The sequence below is a fragment of the Astyanax mexicanus genome, chromosome 2 (assembly GCF_023375975.1).
Source record: "Astyanax mexicanus isolate ESR-SI-001 chromosome 2, AstMex3_surface, whole genome shotgun sequence".
Taxonomy (NCBI): Eukaryota; Metazoa; Chordata; class Actinopteri; order Characiformes; family Acestrorhamphidae; genus Astyanax; species Astyanax mexicanus.
Genome location: NC_064409.1, coordinates 44,986,852 through 45,011,569, shown reverse-complemented (window position 1 = coordinate 45,011,569; position 24,718 = coordinate 44,986,852). Strand labels below are relative to the sequence as shown.

Sequence of the window (24,718 nt, the reverse complement as noted above, 5' to 3'; positions counted from 1 at the left end):
GACTGGAATTGTGGCTTATTTGAGTTGCCAACATATAATGTCTGACTGCCATATGGATTTGTTAAAATAAATAATAGTTATCTGCAGTAACTTCCCCCAAAATTCCAAATTAAAATATTGAGCATTTATTTGAAGAAAATGAGAAATGGCTGAAATAACAAAAGAGACGGAAATCTTTCAGACCTCAAATAATGCAAAGAAAACAAGTTCATATTTATAACGTTTTAGGAGATCAGAAATCAATATATGGTGGATTTAGTTCAGCTTGGTTTGATGGCTGTGATTCAGATTAATTTTAATTTAGTAAAATAAAAGGAAAACTCATAATTTTCAGAGCTGTACTTAGGAAACAGCTTGAAAAACACCCACACCTGTACAAATAGAAAGGTGATATCATGTGAGTGAGATAAAAAAAAAAACTGTCCAGTGTGCTCATGACAATACGACTTGAATGATCAGAGTTTTTGATTAAGCGATTCTGGCTTAAATTACTTTCACACTTTCAGAGGTGTACATATACTTTGTTCTGCAGTAGGATTAAGTTGGGGAAAACAACTAACCTAGTTAGCTAGAGATGCTGAATTGTGAAAGTATATTTATAGACCCACAGTCACAATGCGCTGAACTGAACAAAATGAAAGCGTGGGAGGGCATGAAATCCTCAGTTTGTGATAATTAAATTTGGAAACGCGGCAGTTTATGAAACTGCATCTACCTTATGTAGCTTTAATGCAGGAGTAGAAAACCCCAATAGTGTGTAATTTCAGGAGGAAAATGGGAAAGGTTCACTAGAGTTAATTCGTGCACCAGCTAGGTCTACACCCACATCAGTTTATGAGCTGTTATGATAGCTAACCTCTCTAACGCGCCATGATCGACATGTTCTGCTCTTCCTCTGGACCAGACTGCAGCGCTGCTTATTTTGTTCAGGCGCACGAAATACAGAGCTAGATTTGGGGTCCTTCCTACCAAAGCAGGCAGAGGAAAAAGTAGCCCACCCAGCTAAAACTGCCCTATGTTGTTTATGTTGTTTTGAAGGTAAGATAACGGGGCTGGTGGCGGTTTGGGGAGGGTTTGTGTGGGTAGTGCGGGGTATCGAGCAGCTCGGTAATGTTTACAGAGCGGCCTGAAATTCAGTCGAGCTGAGCTGAGCTAACACTGTTATTACTGACACTCTGCTAACCACTTACTGATTCACCGAGAGGCGGACAGACAGCTATCTAAAGACAGCTTCAGATAGACAGCAGGAGCTCTGCGTTTATTCCGCGCTGTTGGATTGTTAGCGATATATAGCGGGGGTTAATGTGCGGAGTGAGGGGCGCGTAAAGTGTGAAGCTAGTTAGCTAGCGTTAGCTAACAACTCTCGACAGCTAACAGCTAGCTAGCTAACTCGCTATTATCGTTAGCTGTTTAGATTTCTATGGCAAACGGAGTTAGCTCACTTGCTAACGGGCAAATGCCGTAAGATACTTCTATTATACGCAATTTTACAATAACTTGTAAGTTTATTTAGGCCATAATTCAGTTGGGTATGTGGGAATTAGCTAGTTAACTAGCTAGTATTCGGGCGGAAATAAAGAACGAACGCGGTAAACGTAGACAGTATAGCTAGCTAGCTAGCCAGGTTGGCTAATTTTATAGTTAATCATAACTTCGGTTCATGTTTTGAACAGAACAGCTGTCACTGCTACAACTGCAGCTCACTCACGTTACATTCTCCTGGTGTGCACTATGGTGTGTTTGCTTCTTCAACATAAACTAATGTTGTTCTAATGTGTTAACTTATTTATAAAAGGTATGAACTAAACTATTACCTACGTTTGTATTACTAACTACAGTGGCTAGCTGAAGTTAACGCTAGCTAAATAATGTAGCTTGTTAGCTAGCTGGCTTTCTCTTGTCTAACGAACGCTGGCTAACTAAACTAACTTTTTAAAAGTTGTTAGATTTACGCGTTAAATAGTACACCTGTCACACAGTCGTTCTGCTAAATATAGCAACATAAACGCCTTTATTTAGTTCGCTTTAGATTTCAGGTTATTGTGTGTGTAAAATGTTATTTTTTTATGCTGTGACTTTTAACGTAACAAACCAGGTTAAGTGTTTACTACATTCAGATTTCCGCATTACTGAATCAAAACAGGTTGCTCCACACAAACTAGGTTGCTGGATTTTCTCACATGCTGTTTGTGTTTGACAGTATTTTGTCCATGTACAGTTAAAAATAAATGTAAAATTGGTAAGGATATTTTTATGAGGTTGATTTTCTGCCAAAAGTTTTACACAAAAATATAAAATCTTATTAAAAAATTAATTACAGATTATATTTATATAGAAACACAAATAATGAAGCACAAACAAATGAGAGATTTCAACAGCAAACTCCACAGAAACACAAAAATAAAAGAAAAACTAAAATAATTTCCACATAACTGCAAAGTTTGTGATCACACACTAATAGATGTTTTCATGATAGTATTTATCATGTGGCAGATATGCTAATCTGCTGTTTAAAATACTGTTTTATGTATAGTACAGTGATTTTGCTGCACATCATCCAGTTTAACATGATTAATTACACTCTCTGTAATTAAATGTACAGTTGGGTTAATGTTCTTTAGGCACTGATGATATCCCCATAATCAATCAAGTAAATTATTTTCTGTTTTGAATCTTAAACATTTGATTGCAGATTTAATATTTTTGTATAAAAATACTTCTATATTTAAGTGTTTGAACAGGGTGTGACTGTTGAAATAGTACTTGGCCTCTATAAATATTGTGACCCCTCACAGACACTGAGAGGAAAGTTGTAACTAAACCAATGAAAACCATTATATGCCAAGTTTCCATGGCAACCTGTTGATTGCCATGTCATACATTTAATTTCTTAATGTAAAAGTGGTTACTGCACATCAGTTGGTTGTTACTAGTTAAGACACAACATATAGACTTGTGGTGTAACCACATTTAGTGAAAGGATAGTTTAAAGCTAAGTAGTGTTATGGACTTAGTAGAGACTTTACATACAAACTTAAGAATGAGACCCAGCTCTGGTCCTTTATTAGCTACCATTGCCCTGGTAGAGATTCCTCTAATTCCAACACAGGTGATCCATAATTAACTCATTACCTGTTGAGCCTTTGCTGAGACAAATGGCTATATTACAGTAGGAAAACCCTGTAGAATCACTCTTTGGCAATAACAGAAAATGTTGATGTTTCTATTTGCTTGCTCATGCTGTGTTTATAGAACATCCCAAAATAAAAAGAAATGTCTGATGTTTTAGCAGGATGCCTGCTGAACGCAAAAAGTCAGTGAACATGGATGACAAGGAAACAGTCTCCTACACCAGCAAGGAGAAAGAGCGAGATAGAGATGGGGATAGGCGACCCACGTCTTCCCGAGACAAAGGCAAAGATGAGAGCAAAATGAGTGGCAAGAAGGATGGCAACAAGTCTGCGGATGACAAGAAGCGTCGAGTGGAGGAGGAGAAGAGGAAGAAAGAAGAGAAGGAGCGTAAGAAGAAAGAAGAAGAAAAACTAAGGGCTGAGGAAGAGCAGAAAAGGAAGGAGGAAGAAGAGAAGAGGCAACAGGAGGAACAGGAAAAGAAGCTGCTTGAGGAGGAGGCCAAACGACAGAAGGAGGAGGAGGCTGCTCAGTTGAAGTAAGATTTCTGACAGAGGTTTCGACTTTGACTAGTTTTAGCATTTCTGTATAGTGCCAGTGTACAGCCCAGTATGTTCACAGGTAATCTAACAAACTGGACAAAAATTTTAGAAGAGGTTTAAAAAAGATCTATGAAACTATAGTATGTTTATAGTTCCAATTAGATTTACAGCAGCATAGACTGACTATATAAAGGTAAATACCTCCTATGTAACATTTTCCCCATTGTTTATAAACATTATTGCCCCTTTTCCTTTAAAATATTTGAGTATTTAATATTTCTGACAAATTGTTAAGCATTTTATGTGAACCCTTTCATCCTCTGTTATGAGTTGATGTTTGAAAGCTATTATCACATGCACTGTATCACAATTACTGCACAAATGTTATTTTGTTATGGTATTTTTATATTTATATCAGTCTCAGAAGTTTAAAATGGACTAACTATTATCTAACTGTTGGTGTACATGTAAATGTAGCTCTATTGCTGCAGTTTTCAGCTAATGTGTTTGTGTTGTAGGGAGAAAGAGGAAGCGCAGCAGCTGCACCAGGAGGCATGGGAAAGACACCAAACCAGGAAGGAGCTGCGAGGTAAGAACCAGCATGTGCAGGAAAGCCGTCCCGAGGAGGCCTTCTTCAGTCGCCTGGACTCCAGTCTCAAGAAAAACACTGCGTTTGTCAAGAAGCTCCGCACACTCACAGAACAGCAGCGTGATTCCCTCTCGCACGACTTCGCTTCGCTCAATCTCAGCAAATACATTGGAGAAGCCGTCAGCTCACTGGTGGAGGCCAAGCTTAAGATTTCTGATGTGGGTTGTGCTGTACACCTGTGTTCGCTGTTCCACCAGCGCTACGCTGAATTTGCCCCTCTCCTTCTGGCTGCGTGGAAGAGGCACTTTGAGGCGCGCAAAGAGGAGAAGGCTCCAAACGTGAGCAAGTTGCGCACTGACCTACGCTTCATTGCTGAGCTGACTATAGTGGGTCTCTTCACTGATAAGGAAGGGCTCTCTCTCATCTATGAGCAACTGAAGAACATTATCAGTGCTGACCGTGAGACTCACACTCACGTTTCGGTGGTAATAAGCTTTTGCAAGCATTGTGGAGATGACATTGCTGGCCTGGTGCCTCGTCGGGTGAAGAGTGCAGCTGAGAAGTTTAACCTGACATTCCCTCCGAGTGAGATCATCAATATAGAGAAGCAGCAGCCCTTCCAGAATTTGCTGAGAGAGTATTTTACCTCTCTTACCAAACACCTGAAGAAAGATCATAGAGAGCTTCAGAACACTGAAAGGCAAAACAGGTGAGCAAATGTCATAACCATCAGCCCAGTGTATCTCTTTAGTGTAGGTGTACTGGAGCTTCTTCTAAAAACCTCTTATGCTCTATTTCCTTATCTTTCAGGCGTATTCTGCACTCTAAAGGAGAGCTGAGTGAGGACAGGCATAAACAGTATGAGGAGTTTGCCACATGCTATCAGAAACTGCTGGCCAACACCCAGTCTCTGGCTGATTTGCTGGATGAGAACATGCCTGAGCTGCCTCAGGATAAGACTGTCCAAGAAGGTACAAACTCATGCACAACAGGGTTTTTACAACACAAATTGGTTTTGATATAGACCCTTCAAAAAAGTCAAAATACTCTGGAGGTTAAGCATATTCAATCACGAATTGCCAGTTCATTTGAACAAGTGTATGAACCAAATGAAATGTCTGATGTTTATAAATAATACTCACAAATATTATCTAATAATGTCCTTATCATCTAATGCATTTAATGAGGTGCACCTCATAAGTACTGGTAAATTAACAGCTAGCCTAAAAAAAAGCATTTCTAATGACCATATTTTAGCTTTACATTTCTTCCATTTTAGTTATGTTACCTCAATCTCACAATATTGTTCAAATGAATGTTTAAAGTTTTAAACAACAAAACATTTTCAGTGGTTTCAGTTCAATTTGTTGTTTACACCAAGATATAGTCCAAGACTTAGTGAACCAGCAAACCAGCCCTTTGTTTTCAGACAAACATTAAGCGTTTTTGTTTATTGCAATAACACCTTGTGACACAGTATTTAATGTAATAGAATTTGCAAAAGTTTGTTATGTAATAACTTTCAGTTTTATAATGGTTATAAACCCAGAATAGTGGTTAAATGTGGTTTTATGAGTGTCAGGAGTTAATTAGTAACATAGATCCCTACAGAGGTGTGTGAATTACTATTTATGTTGTATGAACAATGTGTTTGTGTGATGTCTGTGTTGCAGAGCATGGTCCAGGCATTGACATCTTCACCCCGGGGAAGCCAGGAGACTATGAGCTTGAAGGAGGAATCTGGGAGGATGAGGATGCACGAAACTTTTATGAAAACCTGGTAGACCTGAAGGCATTTGTTCCTGCCATTCTGTTCAAGGACAATGAAAAGGCCTGTCAGAGCAAAGATAGGGAAGAAAACAAAGGTAGTAAATGGTTGCTGTCACTTTAAGACCTGAGGTCTGATAATTAAGTTGAGCTAAAGTGGAGTCTTTGCTTCCTCTTCAGAAACTAAGGAGGGACGTGATGGGAAAGAAGCAAGTTGCACAGAGGAGCTAGAGCTGGAGCTTGAGGCTCTGGACATCACTGATGACCCTCTGGAACTGGAAGGTGCTGATGAGGCAGAGAGTGAAGAACTGGCCAAGAAACTACTAGATGAGCAAGGTGGTTATAACATGATTTACTTAAGTGTACATAAATCAATACATTAATTTCTCCATATTGTCAATTTCAATACCTCCATATAGTATTACATTGTAAAACAGTAATTACAAACTGCAGTCCATCAGTTCCTCTGCCTCCGTTCACCCTCTTCATTAATGGTCACAACCTCAAAAGGCCACCACAGAACATATTATTATATTATTTAGTTATTAATATTTATCACACTCAGTGAGGCAGTGATACTGACATGATGATGGCAGTAAACATCATCATAAACTGGAAACTGTGCAGCAACAGATGAACATCTTTCTCTAACTTTACATCTATGGTGGACCATTTAGGTAGAAGTGTTAGTAAAATGAACAGTAGATGTGTATGCGTTATTTAAACACTCCAGTAGAAATGCTGTGTGATTCACTATTTGCAACAAAACATACACTAATATTCTACCACCTCCAAATAACAGCGGCTCTGTGGTGGTTAAACAGATTTAACCAGGAGGTGATGTTAAAAAGTGACCTGTCAGTGAAATAATTAATATATAATAAATATAATATAAAGTTATAGAGTTAAATTAAGTACTACATTGTAAAGAACAGCAATTTAATGTTAATGCACCTCTAGAGAGACTGTTTGTTAATTTATTGTCACTGTGTGCTTGTTTGCGTATGTGTGTGTAGAACAAGAGGATGAAGATGCCAGCACTGGATCTCATCTTAAGCTCATCGTTGATGCCTTCATCCAGCAGCTTCCCAACTGTGTCAACAGAGATCTTATTGATAAGGTAAACCTACATTTATGTCTTGCATACCAGAGCACCCAACTCTTCACTTGTCATTCTATTTATTTTGCTCCGCCTGGTTTCATGATATCAGGCGTTCTATAAATAGCGTGTTGAATGAGAGTGTGTGGGTGTACACTTTATAAACAATACTAGGCCTGTTGCACGAGACAGAACTGAAATATGTAGGCCTAAATTTAGATGTCCAGTAGCTGGCTTTTCTGTGTGTGTTTATTGTCTTGTAAAATGCTGATAGGAAAGAATAATATGATATTCAGATATAATGTAAAATTATTTTTTTATGTGCTTTTAAAGTAGTTTAAATATCTTTGTGTGTATGTTTTACTTCAAGGCTGCGATGGACTTCTGTATGAATATGAACACAAAGTCCAACCGCAGGAAGCTTGTTCGTGCCCTTTTCACTGTTCCCAGGCAAAGGTGTGTTCATTTTGATCTTTGTACATGCAGTGATAATGAATTGACACTAGATAGAGCTGTTGCTTTATCTAACATAGCTCTCTCTTTGGATCTTTTTCTTGGAGACTTTGATCTCTGCTAATTTGTGTTTTCTTTTTCTGCTGTTAGACTGGATCTGTTGCCATTCTACTCAAGGCTGGTGGCTACTCTGCACCCTTGCATGTCTGATGTTGCGGAGGATCTCTGCTCCATGCTCAAAGGAGACTTTAGATTCCATGTTAGTATCTTCCTCTTGGCCTCGTATGACAGTTTTTACACATCTATACCCACTTACTCTGCTAACCCAGCTTCATGTCATGATTTATCCATTTCTCTTGTAGGTGAGAAAGAAGGACCAAATCAACATTGAGACCAAAAATAAAACTGTGAGATTTATTGGAGAGTTGTCCAAATTCAAAATGTTTTCCAAAACAGACACTCTGCATTGTCTGAAGGTGAGAAAACATTAACCAGGGTACAATTCACTACTTTTATTTTACTGATATTTTTCTTGTGTATCTAATAGTGTATGTGCTTTGTCTCTAGATGCTGTTGTCTGATTTCTCTCATCACCATATTGAAATGGCCTGCACTCTGCTGGAGACATGTGGACGTTTCCTCTTCAGATCACCTGAATCCCACCTGCGTACCAGCGTTCTACTGGTGAGGCTTATAAATAAGCATGCAAAATTAATGTATTTTTGGTTTGCAATTAGTTCCACAGGTGTCCCTGTGCTGTCTAGTAGATTAGGCTCATTTAAACTGCCTTTATGTTCCATATTATTCAGACTATAAGGCGCAGCGTGCCCTTTATAATTCAGCGCGCCTTATGTATAAATTCTACCAGCCCGGTATTAAGGAGGAGTAAAGCCACTTCACTAAAGTACCACATTATGAGGGTTAGTTTTCAGTAAAAAAAAAAAAAAATCAGAACTAAGGCTGCGTGCAGCAGCATTAGCATTAGCATTAGCCACTACCACAATGCTAGCTCTTTTGCTGTTCCAGTATATTGGACTGTAGTCGGTGTGTTTGCCATGTTAAAACAAGCTACATGGGACAAACTGCTTGCTGATTACACCCTGGGTTACCTGAACACTGACTAACACATTCCTCAATCTAGCGCAGTTGTGAAGCATTTACATCCCGCTAGCACTGCGGTTAGCAGCTAATGCTGAACCCAGCCAGGGGAAACTTTACTGAAAATATTGGAAAATCTAAGCTTACTGTAAGATTAATACATCCATTTCAGTATCTGCTCCCATTTTTTGCACATCCTTCATCTGGCATGGATGTTGGCAATCGGGGTTCTAGAAGCATTAAAATGCAGGGTGCAGGGTACCTTCAAAAGCAATAAACTCTACAAAGTGACTGTGGAAGAGGTCTTGATCATTTGCTTACTACAAAACAGATGAAGCAGCAATTTAAATGATCGTAAACACTGTGATAAGTTTCCTTTTTTGATTTAGTTTCTGTCCCAATAGCAGAGGTTGTGTGTTATTTGAGCTGTTGGCTTCTCATCCCGATGTTTTCCAGTTGTATTACTTCATTCTCTTCGTACCTGTAAACTATAAGTGTGTGCTCAAATATGAAAGAAAGTAAATCCAGCATATGATCAGAATTCTCTGTCTGTATCCCTGAGCATAATACACCATAACACAGTACCAAAGCCTGTTACTGTGTCTGTGAGTGCAATGAGTGCAAGAGTTTATTTGTTATTTTAACCCTGTTAATGTTTGTCTGTACCTTCTCATTACCCCCTCCCCCCTTTGGTATTTTCCTAAAAACCTGTTAAATTAATTCCCAGCACAGATTAGCTTCCAAACACATGATCAGACACCAGGTTTAACCTGAGCTTTTAATTACTGCAGTTTCATGAGCCCAATACAACTTTTTACCACTTCTTGGATTGTACACAAGGCATGTTGTCTACAATTACACACTGTTCGTGTATTATAGGAACAAATGATGCGTAAAAAACAGGCTCAACATCTGGATGCTCGGTATGTGACTATGGTGGAGAATGCTTACTACTACTGCAACCCACCCCCCGTGGAGAAAGCTGTACGTAAGAAGAGGCCTCCGCTACAAGAGTATATCCGCAAGCTGCTCTACAAGGATCTGTCTAAAGTTACCACCGAGAAGGTTTGTGCTTGTCTGTTTGTTCGCTCTTGTTCCTATAATTTTTTATCAATCCCTTGGCATTTTTGGAACATATAAAGTAAGATTATATCAGGAATTTATATATATATATATATATATATATATATATATATATATATATATATATATATATATATATATATATATATATATATTTTGTGTGTGTGTGTTTAGGTGTTGAGGCAGATGCGGAAGTTGCCGTGGCAGGATCCAGACATGAAGAGTTATCTGATTTGCTGCATGGTGAACATCTGGAATGTGAAGTACAACAGCATCCACTGTGTGGCTAACCTGCTGGCTGGTCTAGTTGCTTACCAGGAGGATGTGGGCATACATGTGGTGGACGGAGTACTAGAAGACATCCGCCTTGGCATGGAGGTAGTGTAGTTGCGTTTACTAATTGCAGTACTACAGAAAATTATATAATTTTATGCCATCAATGTCATCTGTTTCCGTATGAAAACAAAAAGGCTTCTTTTGCTTGCTGCCTCTTCTCAGGTGAACCAGCCAAAGTTCAACCAGCGGCGTATCAGCAGTGCCAAGTTCTTGGGAGAGCTGTACAACTACCGCATGGTGGAGTCAGCTGTGATCTTCCGCACACTTTTCTCCTTTATCTCATTCGGTGTGAACACAGATGGCTCGCCCAGTCCACTGGACCCACCTGAGCACCTGTTCCGTATCCGCTTGGTGTGCACCTTGCTGGACACTTGCGGGCAGTACTTTGATCGTGGCTCCAGCAAAAGAAAGCTGGACTGCTTCCTCATTTACTTCCAGGTTGGTGTTTTTTTGTCCTTAAAGCGGCCGTTCATATAATTTTGTTTCTAAGTGGAGTGGAGAAGGGACAGAATATTGCGTTTAATGGCACCAATGTGCTGGAAAAACCATCCCTGCTAAGCCTAATTTATTAAATCTAAAAACTCGAGTGTCGGGTCACTTTTCGCGGGAGTTCTTCTGGCCACATCACTCGTCACGTTTTACTGAACACGAGCGGCTGGTGGAGCAATGGAGACTTCAAGAAAAGAAAACTCGGAGCTCAGAAGCTCATTCACTCATAGTACAAACAAAGGGTCTAGTTGAAGTGAAGTTTCTGACTCTTTCTTTCTCTCTCTCTCTCTCTCTTTCTCTCTATCTTCCTCTCTCTGACTGAACATACCCTGGAATCGGATTAATCCGCTCTTATCTGCTTTAAATTTAAACAGTCACTTCAAACTTTTTGGTTTAGTTGCTTTAAAAAGTGTGGAATTAAAAGCTAATTAAAAGAATTAAAAGACCTGAAAAAAATCTGAACAACTCAGATAACCTAAATTCAGATAACTTTGCAGTCCTGAAATTTGGCTAAGCTTCCTTCTAAAACTTGAGTGTTCATCTATGGTAGTAATATTTTAGCACACTACAATACATGCTGTGTCTTACCAGTTTGTTTCTTTGGTATTTAAGTTTAGACAACAATACAGTTCATCTAATCTAATTAATGACTGCCCCATCATAATACATGCTGCATCTAACCTTTTATTTCTAAACTGAAATGGAAATTATATGATTTAAAATGCTGAATAATTTCAGTTGTGGGGTCACTGATGGTGTGTAGCGTAATATTAACCTTTGCAGAGTTAGAGCTCAGGGAAAAAACTTGGGAGGCCAAATATGACCTTACAATAGTAACATGTGATTTAAATGTACTATTATTCTGTGAACTAGCCTGTGTAGATCAAGCCAGTAACAAAGCTGTTTTGTGTGTGTGAATGTAGAGGTACATCTGGTGGAAGAAGAGTTTGGAAGTGTGGACCAAAGATCACCCCTTCCCCATTGATATCGACTACATGATCAGTGACATGCTGGAGCTTTTGAGGCCCAAAATGCACCTGTGCTGTTCTCTGGAGGAGGCCTGCAGACAGGTCACAGACCTAGAGAGAGAGTTCCTTGTCAAACTGGGTAATTCAACTTTTTGCCTGTGTGTGTTGTGCTTGTTATCCCAGTTTCTGTCGTCCCTGCTAAGCAGCATTCCAGTCTGTGTGTGTGTCAGTATGTGTGTGTAGGAGTCAAGTCAAGTCAAGTAGTTTTATTGTCAATACTGCATATGTACAGGACATACAGAGAATTGAAATTACGTTACTCTCCTTCCCAAATTTTACAGCAAGTACAGATAATAGATATAATAAAGGAGAATGGGAGACACTATGTGTACAATACAGCAGGGACACAAATAGACATACATGAGACAAAAACAAGGTGCAGTGGTGTGGGGGAGGAATAGATATATAAATATAAGTAAATAAGTAAAAATAGATATATAATTATAATATAAAAGAGTGGGAGACACTATATGTTCAATACAGCAAGACACAATAAACATACGTAAGACAATAGTGCAATATTGATGGTGATTGAGATGGAATGACAGTAAAAATAGTAAATAACAGTAGTGCAAATACGGTATATGGTATATAAGTTGTCTCTTTTGAGACTTGTTCATTATTCCTTTCCTCCTTTCATTCATCCTCCCTGAACACCTTCATACCTGAAGGAGAGCAAATGCTGGGTTCTTTCAGCACATTTAATAGTATCCTGATTGCAGTGGCAACAGAGTGACTTGTGTGTGCCGTGTCATATGGTGCTTTTGTGTGTGTTAAAATATTTTCTTGCAGCATTAGAATATTTAACAATATATAATTCAATAACACTTTAGTTGTTGGTTATTGTGAAAATTCTAAATGACTAAATAATGGGTAAATAATTCTTTTTTTTTTTTTTTAACTTGACATTTTACACTTACATTGACAACATTTATCAGTCACTTTTTGTTTTTATTTTGCTGCTTAGTCATTCACTCAAAAGTATTGGTAGACCATAAATATTTGTAATTATTTTGAGCTCAGGTACTGCCAAAATTGATGTTACCCTAGTGCAAAAATTTTTGAGGCAATAATGCCCATTGACAAAGAGCATATCTTAGCATGGCTAAGAACAGTAACGATTAAAAGCTAAAAAACAAAAACATCTGCTTGTAACACTTGCTGGAGGAAAACATTTACTTTATAATAGATGTCCTCACTAATAGATTTGAAAGTTTAAATGTGTATTATTTAGCTTTTTTTTGTTCCATGTCACAAACGAGTGCTATTCATCTTTGTTCTACAGACTTTGCATGGATTAGATCAATGTGTCTGGTGCACATTCCACTCATAGTTTGTAATGTAATCCTAGTTAAGCAGGTGTATGTGTGTGGGTGTAGCCTTTTCTGCAGAATGCTCTGTAGATTACAGAGGCAAAAACATTGGAATATGCCAAAAAGCTTTTATCTAGTTTGATGGACGATTAGTCATTGGTAATTACAAGTAGTCTCTGTGTTCGTAGCTGATGAATACAAGGGGAAGTATGTATGAGCAAGATAAGTCTGTCAAAGTGAAACCGGACGTCTATGGTCCTAAGATCCATTTCAAAAGTCCTTAGACATGACCGCTATTGTTCTCACAGTGAATATGGAAAACATTGTTTGTGCTGGGGTGGGTGTGTGTGTGTGTGTGTCCAGGCTTGGAGAAGGATGGCCGTAGTTCCAGCGCCATGGGGGAAGGAGAGGTTTTAGATGAGGAAGACGAGGATGACGATGATGAAGGTGGAGCTGAGACAGAGGAGCAGTCTGGGAACGAGAGTGAAATGAATGAACCGGAGGAGGAGGTGAGTCTAGAACGGAATAAGTGCTCCATTGAGACATAGAATGATGCAAGGCTTTCAAGCACGACTGAGCTTATTATCATTCTTATTATTGCTATGTAATATATAGAGGTGTAATTATACGTGTGTTTGTACCAAACTGTAACAGTACAGGGTGTTAGTTGTGCATTATGTCGCACAAAGAATGTACATGTTCTATTAAAGTTAATATGAAAATACAGATAATACTGCTGGATTAGCGTTGGTTGTATTGTGAGCAGCCACAAAAACACTCGCTCACAAATTTGGGACAAATACGGGGAAAATGCAAAATCAAACGATATGCGTACTTTAGAACATGGAATCTTTTTACTATCATTTAATGATAATTAAGAAATAATAAGAAATAAAATAGTAAAAAAATATATATAAATAAATAAAAGTACGCATTTTAAATCAACATTTAATAAAATATATATGTAAAACAGAAAATTCTAAAATACCATAAAAAAACAAAAAGAAAAGTTGACATAAAATTAAAAAATGTATAAAATATAAAATAAGTAAATAGATAATAGTAGAAGTAAAGTAAAATATTAAAAATGATAAGTGATTAAATGAGTAATAGAACTAAGAACAGGAATGAAAATACAAAACATTAAAATGAAATAAAAAATAAAAGTAATAATAAATAAACAAATATAGAACTGTAGTCATCAGTTTAATCAGTGTAAGATCAGAGATTTGACAATATTGCTTCACACACCCTGGTGGGAGTGAAGTGATGAATGCTGTTGTGGCATCTGCCTCAGAACAATGCATTGCCTCTTTGTAGCAGCTTCTTTTTATGTCTATTGGCTTATATTTGCTTTGACAAAAGGATTGCGGTTTTAAATGTGCACTTTTGCCTCAGGCCCTTGTGTATGGAATCAGGATTGCTTACAGTGTCTGGTGTTATGTTGATATTCTGTCTCTCTTTGAACAAAAAAAAATGCTACATAAAACACGCTTGCAAAGTGACACCAGCACCTGAAAACAGCTGAAAGGAAATGTTAGTGTAAACTTCCTTGAGAAGCTTTTGTAAGGTGTTATCTGTTCGTGTGTAAAAGATTTTGACTGTGATATGTTTGTGTGCGCATGCAGGAAGGCTCAGAGAATGAGGAGGAGGAGCGGGAAGAAGAGGAAGAGAACACAGACTATCTGACTGATTCCAACAAAGAGAACGAGACGGATGAGGAGAACAATGTGTGTGATTCATAGATTTGACGAGTAGAGTTTGGAAAGATGGAAATTACTTTTGAAAAGAATTTTTGTACAAGTTTGATATTTGTATATAATGGTTTGTGCTGTTTCCAGGAGGTGATGATTCGTGGTGGAGGTCTGAAACATGTGGCCTGTGCAGAGGATGATGACTTTATTCAGGCCCTGGATAAGATGATGCTGGAGAACCTGCAGGTACATTGTACATTGACTAAGATGTATAAGGATGTATATTAAAGGAGAAATCCAGTGTGAAATGGACAAGTACAAACTTTTGTCGAATAGCCCACCTCACGTTCACATGCTTTAAGCTGATGCTCCCAACAGGCTTACAATGTTAGTGTGAGGGGTATAGGGTTAACCATCCAAAGAAACGCTGTTTTACACTATTAACTAGCAGAAAGTAGCTCCACACTTTATTGATAGAGTTCTGAGGGACCTGACATTTAAAACAAGACACTGAGAACTACTTGCAGGTAGTTTATTAAAAATCATTCATAATGCTGAATTTTAAGTGTCCACACAATCATACTAAATCTCCACCTTTTGAGAGCGTTTAAGGACTGCAGGTTATTAAAATTCATATTTGGAAGACTTAAAAGCTTGCACGTTTTTACTAATTAATTGCTCTACTGTTTTAGATACTTAGATATAGATGTTTGTTTTGATTCCTTTGATTGAATTGTCTGTTGTGTGGGTTTGAGCAGCAGCGCAGTGGGGAGGCAGTGAAGGTGCATCAGCTTGATGTTGCTATTCCACTGCAACTGAAGAGCCAGCTGAAGAAAGGCCCTGTACCTGCCTGTGCAGCAGAAACAAATGCAGACATCAATGACACCATGCAGTTCGTCATGCTGACCAGGAAAGGCAACAAACAGCAGGTCCGTATGTGTGTGTGTGTATGTATGTGTGTGTGCTGGCTGTGGAATGTGTGGTTTTGCAGTCCGAAGCAGCTGGGTGTGTTCAGGAAGTGGCTTTGGGAGAGTAAACTGCTGCATACAGAACTGCACACTGTTGAGAAGCTGTTCACATATACAGTCCCCTACAGTACTCCATGCTGTACTTTTACTCTAATGCATTTCTGGTGCTGTTCAGACTTCTGCTTCTCTTATGTTACATTAGATTGGTTGTTTTACTGGTTTAAAAATCTGAAATAAATCTGAATTACTTGTGTCCCTGTGTAACCTGTTATCTGTAACTCTTGTTATCTGTAGTTCAAGATCCTGAACGTACCACTATCCTCTCACTTGGCTGCAAATCACTTCAACCAGCAGCAGGCAGAACAGGAGGAGCGCATGCGTATGAAGAAACTCACTTTGGACATCAATGAACGACAGGAACAGGAGGACTACCAGGGTAAGCGAGACAGAAAGTGTCACCTCTGTTTTGAATCAATTCCAAATGTGGTTCTTAATTACACACACAAATGTAGGTAATTATCTATTAGTATTAATAGATACACAGAAATTGGAAATTTTGCCTGAAACCGAAATCAAACAAAAGAATGTTTGTCTGAATCTCTGATATTTTTTTGCCAGTTATCATAATTTTTGCCATTTTCACCATTACAGAAATTAATTAGCTTACATGTTTTTTTCATCCTAAGTATACATTTACATTTATTTCAGGCACAAATGTACTTATAATACTAATAAAAATAGATTTGCTAGAGTGCTATTCAAGTCAAAATTTCACCTCAGCACTGCTACTCTAATCTTGTGGGACTAATACAGAATTCTATTATTAGGATATTGTATATCTTATATTATTTCTGCATGAATTTAGGAGTGTGGGTCTGCCAAAGTTAGAGGAAATATTGCAATATGACTTCAGATAAATTAGTAATTGTTCTGTGTGAATTTATTTCTTATAACCGAATAAATTTGGTTGCCAAATATTCAGTGCATGCCTAATTTATTGTAAATTAACAAAAAAATCAAATCAAATGTTGCAGGGCAGAGGTTTGTTTAGACTAAACCTGCATCCATATGAGCAGGCAAGAGAGCGACATGTTGCCATTTATTTCTCATGGGAGGTCGCTATTTGTAGTTACGATTCAGCGACAAGTGACAGAGCAACAAGCAACAAATTAAGTTGATGTGGGTCGTATGCACACACGTGAACAGTCACATTTAGGCTATACTTTCAGCACTAAGCAATGTAGCGTATGTGATCACAGCTGTAGAAGATTATTACAGTAGCCTCAAAGGGCTATGAATCACTGTGTTAATGCTGCCATTGTTGGTGATTTTATTTATTTTTTATTTTATTTTTTACAGAGATGATGCAGTCTCTGGCTCAGAGACCTGCACCTGCTAATACAAACCGAGAGCGTCGGCCACGCTATCAGCACCCTAAAGGGGCTCCAAATGCAGACCTGATATTCAAAACTGGAGGGAGGTAAGACAAGCTAAAAGGCTAAGTATAAATGTTGTATGTTGTATCACAGTACCCAGCCTGTACAGCATTATGCACAAATACATTTTAAAAGTCTCAGTTACTGTAAATTGCTAAGCTGATCTTCAGACACTGTAACTTAAAGATGACAAATATCTTAAATAGGGATAAGTTTAGGTGCCTAGAATGATTATTACTTTGTTTCTAATTACCACCCACTTCGGCAAGTGTTGCAGTTTGTAAAGATTAAGTAGCCTGTTTTAGATTAAGCTTGGGGTATTTTTTCCCATTTGGCCTTGTAAAAGATGTATAGTTCTACAGGACTGGCATGCATGTGGTTTTGAAATCCATCCACAGATTTTTTTAGATTCAGTAGCTGGCAAAACCCTCAGCTTAAATCTGTTGCTTTAGTCCATTGTGGATCTTGATGTGTGTTCATCCTAAAGTGGAATTTTTTTTTTTTTTTTTTTTTTTTTTTTTTTTTTGTTTACAGCACAGATAAAATTCTTTAAAAAAAATCACCAAACATACTTTTGCTTCTCTACACACAAAAATATATATTAAAAAAATCATCAGACTTGATTAGGCTTTCTTTTAAAAGCAGCTGACACTAAATGCTGTATTGAGGATGGAGAAAATGTACTGCTGTACTGCTGTACTACTACTCCAGCTCCAAAAATAACGCGCTAAAATATTGTCTCATTTTTAACTTTACCCTTTTTGAGATCTGTTTATCTTTTTCTCACGTAAGTAATCACAGTTACAGACATTCTGACCAGGAGTTCCTGAGCTTTTGCATACCACTGTAAGTAATTGCTGGTTGCTGTATCTGTGGGCAGGAATTTGGAGAGTAGGGCGTGCCAGAGGCGTAGACGAGTTTGACTAAAACTGTGTGAGAGAGAGAGAAGGCAGAACAGCTAGGAAAGGAGCCATGCTGATGCACAACAGGGCAGCCAGCCTGATCCAGCATCAGTCATCCACTTGTGATTCCACTGTCTCTTATGCACCTTATTTTGTTTGTTGTGCTGAGCATTTTTCAGCAGAGCCTGGAGGATATTTTTACTTTTCTTAAAGCACTTTATTGGAGGCATCTGCAACATTGTAAATTACAAAAAAAAAGTTTCAGATTTTTTGATTAGTCAAAAGTGGAATAATTTTGTTGAATGTTTGTTTGTTTTTTGTTTTCCAATATATTTTTCTCCTGACAAAAATTGTCTGTTCAACACTATTTCCGCAATAAAAAAACGTTTGCATGTTTGAAGTTGAAGTTGTGGCTCTGTGTACCTTAACTAGAGTGCACACCATCATTCTCACACATTTTCCAGAGTTCCTCGGGCTTATCACAGACCACAGCTTGTAACAAGGTGGTTCAATTTAACTGTTAAAGTGATGTTTTATTTCAACAAAGCAGCAGCACAAATAATAAAACCTTTCAAAAGGCACTAAAGTTCATTTTTTTTATTAATAGCTGAAATGTGTTCTTTTGAAGTGATGAAACGTGGTAGTGCTGCCTAATTTTTTTAAAAAAGGTTTCCTAACCTTTAAAAAACTTTTTTTATTGTAGCGCCCTCACAGGTTCACCTGTGCTATAGATCAAGATGTGTCTGTGTACTTTGGTACGCGGACACGTCACAATATGCAAATCAGTCGATCAATAATTCCACCCCTCTGGTGATGTCCAACCATCTGTTCTTCACCATTATCAGAGGCACATGGCTGCCATTCCAGCTGCTGCTCCTAGGAAGGAAGGGAGGGGCAATATCTCCAATGCATCAGCTAAACCTAGCGAACTAGCTAGCTACATAGACAGAGAAGTAGATTTACTGTTAACTCTTTCAATTTTTGTTATTTTTTTATTTAGTAGCTAGCTAGCCTGATCGGTCTGCAGTAAATTGTTACAGTAACTGTGAAGTTGCAGGGTGAGGATAAATTCAGCTAATATCAGGGGCTTTAGTTAGCCTTTAAAGACTGAGAAGGTCTTCTTTAGCATGTGTTCACAGACACGCCGGTCCTTTGCACTGTATTTCTAGGTGTCCATCTGTTTTTGAACATAGTGCTCCCACATAACCCTTAACTCTTCTGCTTTATAGGAGACGCTGAGTGAGCGAGCGAGTTGATCACGTGAAGGAGAGAGAGAAACAGAAAGCAGCAGGAGCATGGTGCATTTGGTCTTCCCTGCACGGGCAGGGAGTGCGCACCTGCTACAGACAGACCTACAGACTCTAACCTCACCATGGCAATCTGAGAGGAGAGCGGGAGAGGAGGGAAGACGAGCACCATCAGCTGCAGAGCTAACTGGAGGAATTCTACCTCCGGCACGCCTCACACACAGACACGGACAGACCCACACATACACTTATGCAGACAGACAGTGAGACAGTCAGACAAAGAGACAGACAGATAGACAGACGGACGGACGAACCCGACAGGCAGGCTCCAAAGAGCAGACGAAGTATGTGTGGATGTTTGTGAAGGGCTCAGCGTGTGGTGTGAGAGTTTAGCTGTTTCTTCTTCATACTGATGATGATGGTGGAAGCAAACTAAAGGAGCACTCTCCTTCTGGCAGTGTTCCACAGCACAAGTCAGCCTCCACGTCACACAGTGACCGGGAGAAAGCGGTACAACGACCAAGCGTGACATGCCAGAAAGTTGTGCTGTTTGTGCAAAACAATGTAATGTTTTTAAACGAAAAGAGTCTTCACAAAGGCAGCTTGAAAGATGGAGAGTGTGGGGTACTGTGGGATGTACTGCTTTTCTCAGCAGGAGCAGAGGACTTAAATGGAGGGAAACGTTGTTTTATTTTTTTTTCATGGGCAAGCCTTCGACACATCTCGTGAGTTGTAGACCTTTTGCACTCTCCCAGATCTTTTTTTTCCTTTCCTCTTCAGGCTGTATATCAGCATCCTGACAAATGAACAAGTGCTTTCTCTGTAAAACGAGGCTGGTTTCAGATTAACTAATGAGTTTCTTTGTGATTTTTCTCTCTGTTCCGTAGCTTATATTATCTCAATATATGAATGTTTGCTTAGAGACGGCCGAGGCCAGTAACACATGCTGTACGTCCGTGAATATTGCAGTAAAGTGATTTCATTGCTGTGGATATTGTCTTATTTTTTCATGTATGTGTCTCATTTATTCCTGTGTGTGTCTTATTTTCTGGTTTATATGATGTAATATTGAGCAAAACCAGATCAGTTTAGCCCTTTGTACAGGACTGGAGATTCATTCTGGGCCTTCCTTACTTTAGGAATTCTTTAAATCAAGAAATCTTGCTTTGTGAAAAAGATCCCAGAACATTTAGAGCAACACATAGATCATAAAAGAAAAATGTAAAGCACACACTATTAATTAATGTCAGTCAGTGTGTTATTCAAGTCCTGAATATGTGCAAGTATGCACACAATGCTTCTGTCAAGATTTACTGTATGGTTGCGTCCTACTGATCCTCCTATTCTTCTCCTCCGTGACCCAGAAACACTTTTTGTGACGCCATTTTGCTGCCTGTCCGAATACCAGAGGATACAAAAGAAGCTGCTTAAAATCTTCCTCTAAGCTTCTTCCAGCAGAGAATACACCAGAGTATCCTACCCAGGATGTTTTCAAATAATTAATTGTTTATTCATTAAATTATTTATATATTTATTTATTTATCTTTTAAATAAACTGTAGAAATAAGTATACAATCTCAAAACTTTCATGACATTAGACTTGTACACATCTCTGGAAAAATTAAGAGACCACTTAAAAATGATGAGTTTCTTTGATTTTACCAAATACAAAATAAAAAAACCTCAGGAATATAATTAAGAGGAAGATGGATGATCACAAGCCATCAAACCAAGCTGAACTGCTTGAATAAAGCTATCCAAAAGCAGTGTGTAAGACTGGTGGAGGAGAACATGCCAAGATGCATGAGAGCAGTGATAAAAAAAAAAGTTGAACTCTTAAAACTTTATGAATATGAACTTGTTTTCTTTGCATTATTTGAGACCTCAAAGCTCTGCATAATTTTTATTTCAGCCGTTTATTATTTCCTGCAAACAAATGCTCTAAATGACATTTTTATTTTAAATCTGTGAGAAATGCTGTCTGTATAGAATAAAAGAACAATGTTCATTTTACTCAAACATATACCTATAAATAGCACAATCAGAGACACTGATTTTGAAACTGCTTTAGGCAACATTAGGGTGAGCTGAAGGCGAGCATTGTGATTGGCTCAGTCTGTCAGAAGTCACCATCCTATTAAAGGAGCTCAGTTGTCTCATTTCCCCAATTACTGCTCCTCTCCATTCATCCTGCTCCTCTCCCCATTCGGCCACCTTTTTCCGAGGAAGGAGAGAAGCAGCAAAAGTTTCTGGATGTAGCCCGTTTTTAAAGTGCAAAGGGAATCAGTTAAGCAACAATTGAGTATAAATAATTGTTTGCTAGTACGGCAACATCACCTGTATGACAAATTATTCTTATATAATATAGTTTTATATTTATTTAATGGGTAGTAAATGTGGTAAATTGATTTCCCAGTTCTGATATCTTGATTATGTGGTTTCATGCTTATATCTGACCCACAGGACACCTATTACCAACCCTGCCATAGCACATATCAGTCATTTCTATTTATTTACTGGTTTTAAGAAGTTACTAACTATACTGTATACTATTTCCTTTCAGTTACAGAACTGAAGCTCTGTTTTACATGAATTCAAGCTTTTACAGATACACTAACAATAAAAAGCCCTGTGGATAATCATTTCAGAGTCAGGTGGACAGTCAGAGGGACTGTACCTGTCTGAGCGCACTGTCGGCCTGTTCTGCTGCATTCTGCTCCTCCTGACATACCTGACCTGTTTTCTCAGAACAAACGAACAGCATGAACCAGCTTCACCAGCTGCCTGAACTCACTGTGCAGTTTCTACACACGTTCTCCGTCACTGCGGGTAGAACCAGGCCAAACCCCATCCACTCACCACATACCAATCCTCAAATAGAAACAGGCAGGACCTGATGTCTAATCTGATCTAATCTTTCTGGAATCAAGTCAGAAAGACGGGACTGGATAATTCACTAACAAGATTTCTGAATGCTGAGTTTTTACCTTTTTAAAACATTTTGTTTGAATCACTGATTTCTGTGAAATAGTACAAAAGGGCATACATTCAGATTGATTTCCTCATTAAAAAACACAATGTTGCCAACCCTCTTAAAATTAGTTCTACACTAGAGTATTTAAGTGATGTGCAATGGAAGATCTACTTATGACTCTCTAAGATTATGGTTCTTAGGACTTCAAAAAGTTCACACTCACAAATCTTAATTACAAACATGATGCTTTAAGAAGGCAAAGAGCTATTTTTCATTATTCTGCTTGTTCTTCAGTCTAAACCAAAGGGCATCATGTTATCATGGACTCTCATTTGGTGGGATGGGTTAGTTGACCTTCAGTTCCCGCAGGCTGTATGTTTAAATACTGCACTGGAATGTTGTTTTCCCTTCCAGTAGCCCTGAATGACACAGAGCTCATTTATGTGTTTTTATTTATTTAAAATTTCTATTACCATTCAAACTGTGTGGTTTAAATGGCAGCAGAATACAATATTTATTCCCTTCTTACACTCGGGACATCCAGCCCCATTTGCACTCTAAGCATGTGACCCATTTGGATTATAGACTAAGACTGAACTCTCAACATCATGGCTGCCTTTCAGCATCCTAATTCTTTGTGGCCCACATATTTAAGTACATGTGTAAACCGCATTAGGCATAATTCAGGAGATTCAGAGCAGTACTAATAGTTCCTGAAAAGCAAAGTGGTGAAGCTGGCTGGAGTGAAGTACAAGCTCCAGTCCAATGTTTTACACTCACTAAAAAATATCAATAGAAGAATGATTGTTTTTCCTGCTTATCACAATCAGGAGAAAAAAAATCATATGAATAATCCACACCACAAAACTGTTCAGAATGAACCTAATCTAAAAAAAAATTGAATAATGAAGATACAGCACATATCTGCTTGCCATCAGCAGTCCGAGTCCGAGAGAGCACAATTGGCCTGTAAGCTGATGTATCAGAGCTGGGTTGCTGCACTTTCCAGCGAGCACGCTGGCTTCTCAGTGATGCGATATCAGTGGCGGTTTAAAAAGAGGCATAGTCTGACTTTACATGTATCGGAGGAGGCATGTGCTAGTCTTCACTGTCCTGGTGTCGGGGCATCAGTAATAGTAATAGTTGAGTAATTGGCCTCCCACACTACAATTCAACAGTAAGAATAAAATGAGACATACATTATAAACGAACATACATAGCAGTTTCATATGTATTTAAAGAGGGGCACATTTGAATTTAACACGTAAATATTTGAGAAAAAGAATCTAAAATAAAACAGTCATGGTGTTTTTAAGGTGCAACCCTTTTCATTTAGCTGAAGAATATCCTCTTTTTTGTTCCCTAGATTTCAACAGGTTCCAAAGTAATCCAACAAACTAGCTTCAATTGCTTAATTTATGCAGACATATGATACCTAGTTTTACTTCTAAGCTTCAAAGCAAACACCTTTGACACCTTTCCCTGTAATTGGCACTGCTGTGGCCTAAAAGTAAAATTGGAAGTCAAAATGAAAAACATGAACACAATCATTAAAGACTTCGGTCAAAGCTTGGGAATCAACTGTGTGTAGAATCATTTAAAAGAAAGAACACACCAGCTGTCAGAAGGCTGGTGTATTTCTGATTGACAGCAGAAGATATCAGGAACAGAAATAGAAGCTACACTGTAAGATGCAATTCACAGAAACTAAACTTCCAGGTCACAGTTTGCAAAGAAGAGCTGCAGAATTCTAGAGAATATCTTGTGAACAGTATCTGCCCACAATCCAGAACATACACTTTACATTATGGTGGGGAGTCATGATTTGGACATTAACGGTACTGCAGTGACTTGTATCTTCACTGAGGATGTGCAGACTGAAGGCACATATTCAGCTCTGGAAAAAATTGAGACCACTTTAGTTTCTGCATCAGTTTTTTTTCTAATGTTATTTATAGATATATGTTTGAGTAAAATGAACATTTATTTACAGAAAATGAGCTTTCAGACCTCAAATAATGCAAACAAAACAAGTTAATATTCATAAAGTTTTAAGAGTCCAGAAATCAATATTTGGTGTAATAACCCTGGTTTTTCAGGTTTTCATGTATTTGGCATGTTCTCCTCCACCAGTCTTACACACTGCTTTTGGATAACTTTACAGCACTCCTGGTGCAAAAATTAAGGCAGTTTAGTTTGGTTTGATGGCTTGTGATAATCCATCTTCCTCCTGAGTATATTCCAGAGGTTTTCAATTTTGTAAAATCAAAGAAACTCATCTTTTTTAAGTGGTCTCTTATTTTTTTCCAGAGCTGTACATTCATATTTACGACTTGTGTGTGAAACTTGTGATACTCATACCTTAATCTCTTGAGACCTGTGTCCTAACACATTACATTTCTGCTTCTCTGCACTATTATTTTTACCTGTATGATCTAGTGGTCAGATGGCTGAAATCCCAGTTGAAGGTTTCTACAGCCAGTCTAGACCGTAATATTGGCCAATTCTCTCCAAATAAGATGACATTGTTTTTTTGCCAAAACAACTTCCTGTACAGAATACTTGCTCGGT

At 38.3% G+C, this 24,718-nt stretch overlaps 1 protein-coding gene across 5 annotated transcripts; it reads left to right on the top strand.

Moving 5' to 3' along the window:
• Positions 1 to 879: 879 nt before the first annotated feature.
• On the top strand, positions 880 to 20,165 carry upf2 (UPF2 regulator of nonsense mediated mRNA decay). 5 transcript variants are annotated; one of them, XM_007235061.4, is made up of 22 exons: positions 880 to 1,038; positions 3,290 to 3,667; positions 4,190 to 4,969; positions 5,071 to 5,231; positions 5,934 to 6,125; positions 6,208 to 6,363; positions 7,044 to 7,147; positions 7,497 to 7,582; positions 7,730 to 7,838; positions 7,942 to 8,055; positions 8,147 to 8,263; positions 9,557 to 9,742; positions 9,935 to 10,138; positions 10,259 to 10,534; positions 11,509 to 11,692; positions 13,290 to 13,435; positions 14,555 to 14,656; positions 14,768 to 14,866; positions 15,379 to 15,549; positions 15,883 to 16,024; positions 16,948 to 17,068; positions 19,156 to 20,165. In XM_007235061.4, exons 2-22 carry the CDS (start codon positions 3,294 to 3,296, stop codon positions 19,163 to 19,165), a joined length of 3,834 nt encoding a protein of 1,277 aa, XP_007235123.3. In that variant the 5' UTR covers positions 880 to 1,038; positions 3,290 to 3,293; the 3' UTR covers positions 19,166 to 20,165. The 5 variants fall into 5 exon arrangements, with proteins under 5 accessions (XP_007235123.3, XP_022518494.2, XP_022518493.2 ...); XM_022662773.2 differs by lacking the exon at positions 19,156 to 20,165 and adding an exon at positions 17,905 to 18,322 and having other exon boundaries at positions 3,293 to 3,667; XM_022662772.2 differs by lacking the exon at positions 19,156 to 20,165 and adding an exon at positions 17,905 to 18,322.
• The last annotated feature ends 4,553 nt before the right edge of the window (positions 20,166 to 24,718 follow it).

Excerpts from the sequence above, each read along its gene's own strand:
- upf2 (XM_022662773.2), top strand. The coding sequence starts at position 3,294 with ATGCCTGCTGAACGCAAAAAGTCAGTGAACATGGATGACAAGGAAACA. Across the intron at positions 7,583-7,729 it reads TTCACTGTTCCCAGGCAAAG|ACTGGATCTGTTGCCATTCT; the intron begins GTGTGTTCATTT and ends TTCTGCTGTTAG. Across the intron at positions 9,743-9,934 it reads CTAAAGTTACCACCGAGAAG|GTGTTGAGGCAGATGCGGAA; the intron begins GTTTGTGCTTGT and ends GTGTGTGTTTAG.